The sequence below is a fragment of the Leucoraja erinacea genome, chromosome 9 (genome assembly GCF_028641065.1).
Source record: "Leucoraja erinacea ecotype New England chromosome 9, Leri_hhj_1, whole genome shotgun sequence".
Classification (NCBI taxonomy): domain Eukaryota; kingdom Metazoa; phylum Chordata; class Chondrichthyes; order Rajiformes; family Rajidae; genus Leucoraja; species Leucoraja erinaceus.
The window spans coordinates 19,729,586-19,741,650 of NC_073385.1; the positions used below are offsets into that span (position 1 = coordinate 19,729,586).

At 45.7% G+C, this 12,065-nt stretch overlaps 1 protein-coding gene across 2 annotated transcripts in view; it reads right to left on the reverse strand.

The window, feature by feature from the left end:
• mthfd1b (methylenetetrahydrofolate dehydrogenase (NADP+ dependent) 1b) overlaps positions 1 to 12,065 on the reverse strand; it is a 53,507-nt gene that overhangs the window by 15,472 nt on the left and 25,970 nt on the right. For both annotated transcript variants that reach the window (XM_055640262.1, XM_055640261.1), the window contains exons 12-18: positions 8,587 to 8,723; positions 7,087 to 7,133; positions 6,145 to 6,252; positions 5,974 to 6,048; positions 5,212 to 5,314; positions 4,085 to 4,161; positions 302 to 442 (exon numbers count right to left, since the gene is read on the reverse strand). In XM_055640262.1, coding sequence (XP_055496237.1) covers positions 302 to 442; positions 4,085 to 4,161; positions 5,212 to 5,314; positions 5,974 to 6,048; positions 6,145 to 6,252; positions 7,087 to 7,133; positions 8,587 to 8,723 — 688 coding nt within the window. The remainder of the gene's footprint in view (positions 1 to 301; positions 443 to 4,084; positions 4,162 to 5,211; positions 5,315 to 5,973; positions 6,049 to 6,144; positions 6,253 to 7,086; positions 7,134 to 8,586; positions 8,724 to 12,065) is intronic.

The following is a 12,065-nucleotide window of genomic DNA, read 5'->3' on the forward strand; positions in this document are numbered from 1 at the left end:
CTAACATTGGATCAATGTATCTTCAAGAATACTAGTTACTGTGATATAAAAGAGCAGTGACAATGAATTTTGTTTAAAGTGAAGAAACGGTATAAAAGACCATATGAATGTTTGTTCGGGGAACAATCTGGTTTGACTGTTCTCAACGGCCATTGTCCTTGATGCTCATCTACAAAGTATCGCCTTGGTTACCTCACCCAACCCTTGTAGTGGATTTTAAAGTTTTCTTTAACGCTATCCTTTCAAAGCATTTCATTGTGCACCCAAGCCTTTGAGTAGTTTGATCGAGTTCCAGCCTTACCAAATCATCTGTGGTGATCGGTGTTCCCCGTTTACTGGAAGCCACCACCATTTTGCTCAGCCGGTCCCTCATGTCCTTCAGCCCATCGGTCAGTGCTAGCACCGCCATGATCTCGCTGGCCACTGTGATGTCGAACTGAGTCTGAGAAGTGAAGGTACGTGTCAAGCATGTTCCAAGTTCTCGTTCCCACATCCTCCTAGCGTGTCACAGGCCACCTAATTTAAACCATCCCCGATTCCTCAACCACACAAAAAGCCCCCTCACCACCGTCCCATCAAACCAACCCAGGGCAGGCAGCAGCACAGGTCACAGAAGGTGTCATTTTCCCTCATAGGAACAAATGGAGGGTGGAAATAAGGAGTTGCAGATGCTGGATTACACAAAAGATCACAAGGTGCTGGAGTAAATCAGTGGGTCAGGCAGCATCTCTGGAGGATGGGTGACATTTTGGTGGCGATGCCCTTCCTCAAACTGGGGGGTGGAGGAGAGAGAAAGAAAGCTATGAGAGAGAAGCACCTGGACAAAGCATGCCAGGTATTGGTGGGGTGGGGGGTAGATAGGCAGATGGTTGGGGCAAAGGGCAGAGATTAAAACAGATGGTGTGAGTTAGCAGGAGGGAGGAATGTAGAGGAGGGGAAGGAGAGAAGTAGATAAGAGTCCAGATGGGGCACAGCAGAGGGGCGAGGGGATGAGTTGATTGGGTAGATCTCCCAAGTGTATTACAAGGGGGGGGGGGGAGACACTCGGCCCCTTCAGTCTGCACTGTCCTTCAAACTTGATATATGGCTGATCTACAATTTCAGCGCCATATTCTTTCATCAATTCCATATTAATCCCTTTAATATTCGAAGATCAACTGGGCTCTGTTGTGAATATTATTGCTGATTCAGTAAATCAATTCTGCACTTTATTATGTGTAGGAACGAACTACAGATGCTGGTTTAAATCGAAGGTAGACTCCAAGTTTGCGGATGACATGAAGCTGGGGGGCAGTGTTAGCTGTGAGGAGGATGCTAGGAGGCTGCAAGGTGACTTGGATAAGCTGGGTGAGTGGGCATTTTTTAAATGCATGGCAGATGCAGTATAATGTGGATAAATGTGAGGTTATCCACTTTGGTGGCAAAAACAGGAAAGTAGACTATTATCTGAATGGTGGCCGATTAGGAAAAGGGGAGATGCAGCGAGACCTGGGTGTCATGGTACATCAGTCATTAAAAGTAGGCATGCAGGGGCAGCAGGCAGTGAAGAAAGCGAATGGCATGTTAGCATTCATAGCAAAAGGATTTGAGTATACGAGCAGGGAGGTTCTACTGCAGTTGTACAGGGTCTTTGTGAGACCACACCTGGAGTATTGCGTACAGTTTTGGTCTCCTAATCTGAGGAAAGACATTCTTGCCATAGAGGGAGTACAGAGAAGGTTCACCAGACTGATTCCTGGGATGTCAGGACTTTCATATGAAGAAAGACTGGATAGACTCGGCTTGTACTCTCTAGAATTTAGGAGATTGAGAGGGGATCTTATAGAAACTTACAAAATCTTAAGGGGTTGGACAGGCTAGATGCAGGAAGATTGCTCCCGATGTTGGGGAAGTCCAGAACAAGGGGTCACAGTTTAAGGATAAGGGGGAAATCTTTTAGGACCGAGATGAGGAAAACATTTTTCACACAGAGAGTGGTGAATCTCTGGAACTCTCTGCCACAAGAAGGTAGTTGAGGCCAGTTCATTGGCTATATTGAAGAGGGAGTTAGATGTGGCCCTTGTGGCTAAAGGGATCAGGGTGTATGGAGAGAAGGCAGGTACAGGATACTGAGTTGGATGATCAGCCATGATCATATTGAATGGCGGTGCAGGCTCAATCTTCTAAATTCTAGCGAGTACAAACCGAGTCTATCCAATTTTGTAGCGTGCTATCCAGTCAGCGAAAAGATTACCCATGTTTACAATAGGCAATAGGTGCAGCAGTAGGCCATTCGGCCCTTCGAGCCAGCACCGCTGTTCACTGTGATCATGACTGATCATCCACAATCAGTATCCCTGTTCCTGCCTTCTCCCCATTTCCCTTGACTCCGCTATCTTTAAGAGGTCTATCTAACTCTCTCTTGAAAGCACCCAAAGAATCGGCCTCCACTTGGCAGAGAATTCCACAGATTCACAACTCTCTGGGTGAAAAAGATTTTCCTTGGCCTAACTGGCCTACCCCTAATTCTTAAACTGTGGCCCCTGGTTCTGGATTCCCCCAACATCAGGAACACGTTTCCGGCCTCCAGTGTGTCCAATCCCTTAATAATCTTTTCTGTTTCAATATCCCAAATCATCCTAAATTCCAGTGTATACAAGCCCAGCCGCTCCATTCTTTCACCATATGAGTGCCACCATCCCGGTAATTAATCTTGTGAACCTACGCTGCACTCCCTCAATCAGGTCCATGTCAGAGACAGGATAAAAATGACAACGTTTAGTGGAAGATAACATCCAGTAAAGTCTGATTAAAGATAGTCTGAGGGCCTCCAATGGGATAGAGGTCAAGTCCGCTCTCTAGTTGTTGATAAGACGGTTCAGTTGCCTGATAACAGCTGGGACGAAAATGTTCTTGAATCTGGAGGCATGAGTTTTTAAAAATTCTGCACTTCTTGCCCAATGGGAAAGGGGAGAAGAGGGAGTGACCGGGGGTGGGTCTGGTTCTTGTCAAGTTAAGACTCTATATTTTTAACATCTTTGTATTTTAATTATAGAAAAGTGGCAACTCTTGTGATCTCAGTGTCATTTATTATTCGTACACTCATGCACTGAAGTACGATTGTGCTGATGTATGGCAAGATTTTCACTGAACTGCGAGCAAATAAGGAACGTCACTAGACCTAGGTATGTGAGGTTATCCACTTTGGTAGCAAAAACAGGAAGGCAGATTACCATCTAAATGGCGTCAAGTTGGGAAAAGGGGAAGTACAACGGGATCTGGGGGTCTTTGTTCATCAGTCTATGAAAGTACGCATGCAGGTACAGCAGGCAGTGAAGAAAGCGAATGGCATGTTGGCCTTTATAACAAGATGAGTTGAGTATAGGAGCAAAGAGGTCCTTCTGTAGTTGTACAGAGCCGTAGTGAGACCACACCTGGAGTATTGTGTGCAGTTTTGGTCCCCTAATTTGAGGAATGACATTCTTGCTATTCAGGGAGTGCAGCGTAGGTTTACAAGGTTAATTCCCGGGATGGCGGGACTGTCATATGCTGAGAGAATGAAGCAGCTGGGCTTGTACACTCTGGACTTTAGAAGGATGAGTTTAGAATTATTGAAACATTTAAGATTGTTAAGGGTTTGGACACGCTGGAGGCAGGAAACATGTTCCCAACGTTGGGGGAGTCCAGAACCAGGGGCCACAGTTTAAGAATAAGGGGTAAGCCATTTAGAACGGAGACGAGGAAACACTTTTTCTCCCAGAGAGCTGTGAGTCTGTGGAATTCTCTGCCTCAGAGGGCGGTGGAGGCAGGTTTTCTGGATGCTTTCAAGAGAGAGCTGGATAGGGCTCTTAAAGATAGCGAAGTCAGGGGATATGTGGAAAAAGCAGGAACGGGGTACTGATTGTGGATGATCAGCCATGATCACATTGAATGGCGGTGCTGGCTCAAAGGGCCGAATGGCCTACTCCTTCACCTATTGTCTATTGTGATTGAACCAAGACCAATCTTTCTTCAGTCCGTCATTTGAATGGGAGGGACGAGGTGGGGGGGGGGGGGGGGGGGGGGGGGGGGGGGGGGGGGGAGGTGCTGAAAATAAAAGCCTTACCGTTCTGGTGAATCCTTTCTCAGTGCTGGACTGGCCAATCGTTATCTTCCTGAGAAACCTGTCATTGGTATCCATTACTTTAAGACAGAAAACATGTATGGCATGAGACACGAGCCAATGTCTGTACCAGCGCCACAGATGTATCATTCTCCACATACGCTGCCTGGCCTACTGAGAATTTCAACAGCTCGTTTCAATGAACCATCAGCTGATGGCCAGAGGGAAAAAAAAATAGCAGAAGTTTGGCTGAGCTCAGAGTTCAGGCCACACTGGAAAGCGTGCAGATCAGACACACTTGGCCTGACAAATAGAGATTGTAACGACAATGTTACAACTGTAATTGTAACTCTATTTTCTCGTGACTGTTTATGAGAAAACAGTAACATTATTTTCACCGTAAAGCTATAACATTATATTCACACCGCTATATCTCTGGAACAGAGTTTGAGAGGCACAGATAAGGGTGGACAGTCAGAACCACCTTTTGCTCCAAGGAGAAATGTCATAGGTTTAATGTCACAGGGTGAAAGTTTGAAGGAGATACACAGGGCAAGATTGTTTTTTAAGGAATGGCGCGTGCGTGGAACGAGCCAGCAGGGTTGGTGCCAGAAGCAGAAACAAAAGTGGCGTATACGAGGCTTTTAGTCAGGAATGTGGACATACAGGGAGTGGAGGAATGTGGATCACATACGATACAGGCAGAGGAGATTGGTTTGGTTTAGAGATACAGCGTGGAAACAGGCCCTTCAGCTCACTAATTTCTCCTCAACCAGTGATCAATTGCACACTGGTTCTTTCCTACAGATGAGGGACAATTTACCCAAGCCAATTAAACTACAAATCTGCACGTTTTAGTAATGTGGGAGGAGCACCCAGAGAAAACCCACACAGTCACAGGGAGAATGTTTTTTGTTTTTGTTGCTGTCAGGATCGAACCTGGTGATTTGATGCAGCATCTCTACCACTGTGCCATCCTTTGGCGTTTAACTTAGCGTCATGTTCGGCATGGATGTGGCAGGTTTCTGGTCTCTTCTGCTCTATGTTCACAGCCAGCTGTGTAAACCATCACATTCCCCACACCATGAGCCATATCCCAGAGAGCACAGCAAAACAGAAGGCTTTTTTACCTCTCTGCCAGGTGATGGAGTCCGGATCAATGTCCAGCCTCACAAAGCGGCTCATCTCTTCATCCGTCAGAGCGCTGGGATCGGTTTTGTTAATTCCAAGTTTCTGGGAAAAAGAACGATTGCAGATTAAGAATTCACCAGATTCCAGCTGAGTTGGAGACGACAGAGATGACAAGCGCATCTCCTCGAGGCAATGCTGGACCAATCATCCTCAATGTTGCCTCATAATCGAGCATCCACTGAACAAAACACAGTGCTGGAGGAACTCAGCAGGTCAGGCCGCATCGGGTCAGGACCCTTAATTGAATCGACTGCAAGATACAGCTTGGGAACCGGTCCTTTAACCCACCAAAACAGATCATCGATTCACCTTTTCACACTAGTTCTATGTTATCCCACTTTCGCATCCGCTTCCTACACAGGGTTTGTGGGAAAGCAGGAGAGTATGTTTGAGAGGGAAAGATAGATCAGCCATGATTGAATGGCAGAGTGGAGTTGATGGGCCAAATGGCCCAATTCTACTCCTAGAATTTACAATTAACCTACAAACCCACACATCTTTGGGATGTGGGAGGAAGCGGGAGCACCCGGAGAAAACCCATGCGATCACAGGAAGAAAGCGATAGCTCCATAGCGACAACACTTGAGGTCAGGACCGAACAGGGGTCTCTGGTGCTGAGACACCACCTCTACCAGCTGCGTTAATGTGCAGCCCCAATTTGTTAAAATGGGCTTCGCCTGTTTCTATGTAAAGATTCGTACCTGTAATCTCTTCAGTTGAATGTTGCAGAATGTTTTGGCTCCTTTATTGGAAGGCACCAACCGATTGTACAGAGCCTGCAATGAAAGAGGGAGAGAGAGTGGAGAAATTGATTGCCAAACTCATCATTTTCAAACAGGGAGCTGGAGGACAGATTGAAAGGATGACCATACCTTGTCAGACTGTGTCGCCTCGTGGAACATGCGGGCGTCGATAGCAGCAGCAACCAGGTTATTGGCGGCAGTGATGGCATGGATGTCTCCTGTCAGGTGAAGGTTGAACTGCAGGACAGAAGCAACGGGAGAAAGTTTCACCACAAAACATCACGCGGGAGGCAAGGTCTGTCCCCCTCCCATCACCTCAACCCACTGTGCTACTCCAGATGTAGAAACAAGGAACTGCACATTTTAGTTTTAGAGATAGTGTGTAAGCAGGCCCTTCAGCCCACCTAGTCTGTACGTACCATCGATCACCTGTACACTAGTTCTATCGTACACATGAGGGACAATTTAAAGAAGACAGTTAACCTACAAACCTGCACATCTGCAGAGTGTGGGAGGAAACTGGAGCACCCAGAGAAAAACCACGTGGTCACAGAGAGAACGTACAAACCCCATACAGAAAGCACTCATAGTGAGGTTCGAACCCGGGTCTCTAGCGCTGTAATGCAGCAGCCCTCCTGCTGAGCCACTGTGCCACCCCAATGTAGAAACAAGGAACTGCAAATGCTGGTTTACAAAAAAGGACACATTTCTGGGGTAACTTAGCATGTCAGGCAGCATTCCTGGAGAACGTGGGCAAGTGATGTTTCAGTCGAGACCTTTCTTACAGCCAGATTCACTTCTTCCCCATTGCAGACATTGGACTTTGTCTGTGGAACTGATGCGCTACAATGCTGTGAATTAGATTCTGCACTCTGTATCTTCCCCTTTGCTCTACCTATTGTACTGGGGTTTGGCTTGATTGTATTTATGTAATATTATCTGACGACTAAATGGCATGCAAAACAAAGCTTTTCAAAGTTCGTTGGTACACGTGACAATAATAAACCTAAATTTTATCAAAGATAAATGAATAAAATATCTGAAACAGCACTGGTCGCCATGACACATTACCTCTTCCATTGGGATAACTTGGGAATATCCTCCACCCGCGGCACCACCTGTAACACAAGTCCAGAGATTGGCCAATCGTGTAGAGGCAGCGTGGATCAAGTTAATATCCTAAACTGGGGAAGCTGATTTCAATGGGACAAGAGAAGACCTAGTGAAGTACATTGTTAGTTTAGTTTAGAAATACAGTGTGGAAACAGGCCCTTCGGAGCAATGAGTCCATGCTGACCAACGATCACCGCGTGCACTAGTTCCATCCTACACACTCGGGACAATTTACAGAAGCTAATTAACCTACAAACCTCCACGTCTTTGGAATGTGGGGGGAAAATTGAAGAAAACCCACGCGGTAACAAGGAGAACGTACAAACTCCATACAGACAGCACCCGTGGTTAGGATCGAACCCGGTTCTCTGGCGCTGTGAGGCAGCAACTCTATGTCTGCATCACTGCCCCTCCCTTTGTAGCAGATGCTTGCGGGAAAAACAGAAAACTGCCAAGTGGGAGTCTTTTAAAAGAGATTACCAAAGAGTTGTGGTTTGTGGGGAGCCATTCTGCGCAGAATCTCCTTTGGTTAACTTGTAGACAGAGCTATACAACGTGGAAACAGGCTCTTCGGCTCAATTTGGGCCAGCACATGTGCAACCTCATGATCAGGGGAAAAAAGACAAAAGTGTGGGAGCATCTCAGCAGATCAGGTGGCATCCCTGCAGAACATGGACAGCTGGCATTTCAGGTCAGGACTCTTCTTCAGAGTCTGGCGAAGGGTCCCGACTCGAAACGTCACACATCCGTCCCGTTCCCACGCTGTATCTCAAAAGTCTAAAGTAGTTACACAACATGGATTTAATCAATTGAGCTCAAAATAAGAACCACTTAGCTGATGATCAACTCACTTGCCTTAAATAAAAAGGATGTGGAGGCTTTGGAGAAAGTGCAAAAGAGGTTTACCAAAATGCTGCCTGGATTAGAGGGCATTAACTACAGGGACATTTTTATTTCTGGAGCATCCGAGGTTGAGAGGAGAACTGATAGAAATATATAAAATTAAGAGAGGCATAGACAGGATGGACTGTTAGAAAGTCTAGTGTAGATTGGGCATCTTGGTCAGTATAGTCAACTGCTTGGAAACAGGCCCTTCAGCCCAACTTGCCCATGCTGAAAAGCCAAAGACTAGAGGGCATAGCTTTAAAATGAGAGAAGAAATATTTAAAAGTGATCTATGTGCCGAGCAAGTTTTAGTTTTGTTTTTACACGGAGGGTGATGGATGCCAGTTGAAGCCAAGGGTGGAGGCAGATACGATAGTGGTGTTTAAGATTATTTTGGATAGGCACATAGATATGCCGGGAATGGAGAGATATGGAGCACATGCAGATAGAAGGGGATAGTATATTTTGGCAGCACATTTCTCACGGATGTTGTGGATCGAAGGGCCAGTTCCCGTGCTGTACTGTTCTAGGTATAAAAGCACGTCGTAACGAGACTGGAGGTGAGATGATTACCTTTGATCCCAAAGGTGGGGCCCTGGGACGGCTGCCGGACGCAGGCAAACACGTTGATGTCCAGGTGGGCACCGATGGCCTGAGCCAGGCCGATGGTCGTTGTGCTTTTGCCTTCGCCCAGGGGAGTCGGGGTGATGCTGCAGGAGAAACCAGGGCAGTTAATAGAGTCATCAATCAAGAAAACAAGACCGTTGGCCCAACATTTCCACGCGGAGGGTGTATGAACCAGCCGCCAGAGAAAATGGTTGAGACAGGTACAATAACAACACTTAAAAGGCATTTGGATAGGTTTAGAGGGATATGGGTCAAATGCAAGCAGGTGGCACTAGTATAAATGGAGCATCTTGGTCAGTATTGGCAAATTGGCCCAAAGAGCCTGTTTCCAAGCAGTAGCCTCTATACTGACAAAGATGCCTAATCTACACTAGTCCCACCTGCCCATGTTTGGCCCATATCCCCCCCAAATCTTTCCTACCTGTTTACCTGTCCAAATGCCTTATCAAAGCTGATATAGTACCTGCCTCAAATACTTCCTTTGCAGCTCGTTCCATAGAAACATAGAAAATAGGTGCAGGAGTAGCCATTCAGCCCTTCGAGCCTGCACCGCCATTCAATATGATCATGGCTGATCATCCAACTCAGTAGCCTGTACCTGCCTTCTCTCCATACCCCCTGATCCCTTTAGCCACAAGGGCCACATCTAACTCCCTCTTAAATATAACCAATGAACTGGCCTCAACTACCTTCTGCGGGACAGAATTCCAGAGATTCACCACTCTCTGTGTGAAAAAAGTTTTCCTCATCTCGGTCCTAAAAGATTTCCCCCTTATCATTAAACTGTGACTCCTTGTTCTGGACTTCCCCAACATCGGGAACAATCTTCCTGCATCTAGCCTGTCCAACCCCTTAAGAATTTTGTAAGTTTCTATAAGATCCCCTCTCAATTTTCTAAATTCTAGCGAGTACAAACCGAGTCTATCCTGTCTTTCTTCATATGAAAGTCCTGACATCCCAGGAATCAGTCTGGTGAACCTTCTCTGTACTCCCTCTATGGCAAGAATGTCTTTCCTCAGATTAGGAGACCAAAACTGTACGCAATACTCCAGGTGTGGTCTCACCAAGACCCTGTACAACTGCAGTATAACCTCCCTGCTCCTATACTCAAATCCTTTTGCTATGAATGCTAACATATCATTCGCCTTCTTCACTGCCTGCTGCACCTGCATGCCTACTTTTACTTTCCCCCCCTTTCCTAATCGGCCACCATTCAGATAATAGTCTACTTTCCTGTTTTTGCCACCAAAGTGGATAACCTCACATTTATCCACATTATACTGCATCTGCCATGCTTTTGCCCACTCACCCAGCCTATCCAAGTCACCTTGCAGCCACCTAGCATCCTCCTCACAGCTAACACTGCCCCCCAGCTTCGTGTCATCCGCAAACTTGGAGATGTTGCATTCAATTCCCTCGTCCAAATCATTAATATAAATCGTAAATAGCTGGGGTCCCAGAACCGAGTCTTGCTGTAGCCCACTAGTCACTGCCTGCCATTGTGAAAAGGACCCGTTTACTCCTACTCTTTGCTTCCTGTCTGCCAGCCAGATCTCTATCTACATCAATACTGAACCCCCAATACCGTGTGCTTTAAGTTTGCATACTAATCTCTTATGTGGGCCCTTGTCAAAAGCCTTCTGAAAGTCCAGATATAACACATCCACTGGTTCTCCCTTATCCACTCTACTAGTTACATCCTCGAAAAATTCTATAAGATTCTTCAGACATGATTTACCCTTCATAAATCCATGCTGACTTTGTCCAATGATTTCACCACTTTCCAAATGTGCTGCTATCCCATCGTTAATAACTGATTCTAGCAGTTTCCCCACTACCGACGTTAGACTAACTGATCTGTAATTCCCCGTTTTCTCTCTCCCTCCCTTTTTAAAAAGTGGTGTTACATTAGCTACCCTCCAATCCTCAGGAACTACTCCAGAATCTAATGAGTTTTGAAAAATTTTCACTAATGCATCCACTATTTCTGGGGCTACTTCCTTAAGTACTCTGGGATGCAGCCTATCTGGCCCTGGGGATTTGTTGGCCTTTAATCCATTCAATTTACCTAACACCACTTCCCGGCTAACCTGGATTTCACTCAGTTCCTCCATCTCATTTGACCCCCGGTCCCCTGCTATTTCCGGCAGATTATTTATGTCTTTCTTAGTGAAGACAGAACCAAAGTAGTTGTTCAATTGGTCTGCCATGTCCTTGTTCCCCATGATCAATACACCCGTTTCTGACTGCAAGGGACCTACATTTGTTTTAACTAATCTTTTTCTCTTCACATATCTATAAAAGCTTTTGCAGTCAGTTTTTATGTTCCCTGCCAGTTTTCTTTCATAATCTATTTTCCCTTTCCTAATTAAGCCCTTTGTCCTCCTCTGCTGGTCTCTGAATTTCTCCCAGCTCTGATAGGCTGCTTTTTCTGGCTAATTTGTACGCTTCATCTTTTGTTTTGATACTATCCCTGATTTCCCTTGTTATCCATGGATGCACTACCTTCCCTGATTTTTTTTTTGCCAAACTGGGATGAACAATTGTTGTAGTTCATCCATGCAGTCTTTAAATGCCTTCCATTGCATATCCACCGTCAACCCTTTATGAATCAATCGCCAGTCTATCTTGGCCAATTCACGTCTCATACCCTCAAAGTTACCTTTCTTTAAGTTCAGGACCTTTGTTTCTGAATTAACGATGTCACTCTCCATCCTAATGAAGAACTCAACCATATTATGGTCACTCTTGCCCAAGGGGCCACGCACAACAAGACTGCTAACTAACCCTTCCTCATTACTCAATACCCAGTCTAGAATAGCCTGCTCTCTCGTTGGTTCCTCTACATGTTGGTTTAGAAAACTATCCCGCATACATTCCAAGAAATCCTCTTCCTCAGCACCCATGCCAATTTGATTCACCCAATCTATATGTAGATTGAAGTCACCCATTATAACTGTTTTACCTTTGTTGCACGCATTTCTAATTTCCTGTTTGATACCATCTCCAACTTCACTACTACTGTTAGGTGGCCTGTACACAACTCCCACTAGCATTTTCTGCCCCTTAGTGTTTCGCAGCTCTACCCATATCGATTCCATATCCTCAAAGCTAATGTCCTTCCTTTCTATTGCGTTAATCTGCTCTCTAACCAGCAACCCCATCTCCTTTCCCTTTCTGTCTATCCCTCCTGAATATTGAATATCCCTGGATGTTCAGCTCCCAGCCTTGGTCACCCTGGAGCCATGTCTCTGTGATCCCAACTATATCATAGTAATTAATAGCTATCTGCACATTCAACTCATCCACCTTATTACGAATGCTCCTTGCATTGAGACACAAAGCCTTCATGCTTGTTTTTACAACACTCTTACCCCTTATACAATTATAAGTGGCCCTTTTTGATTTTTGCCCTGGATTTGCCG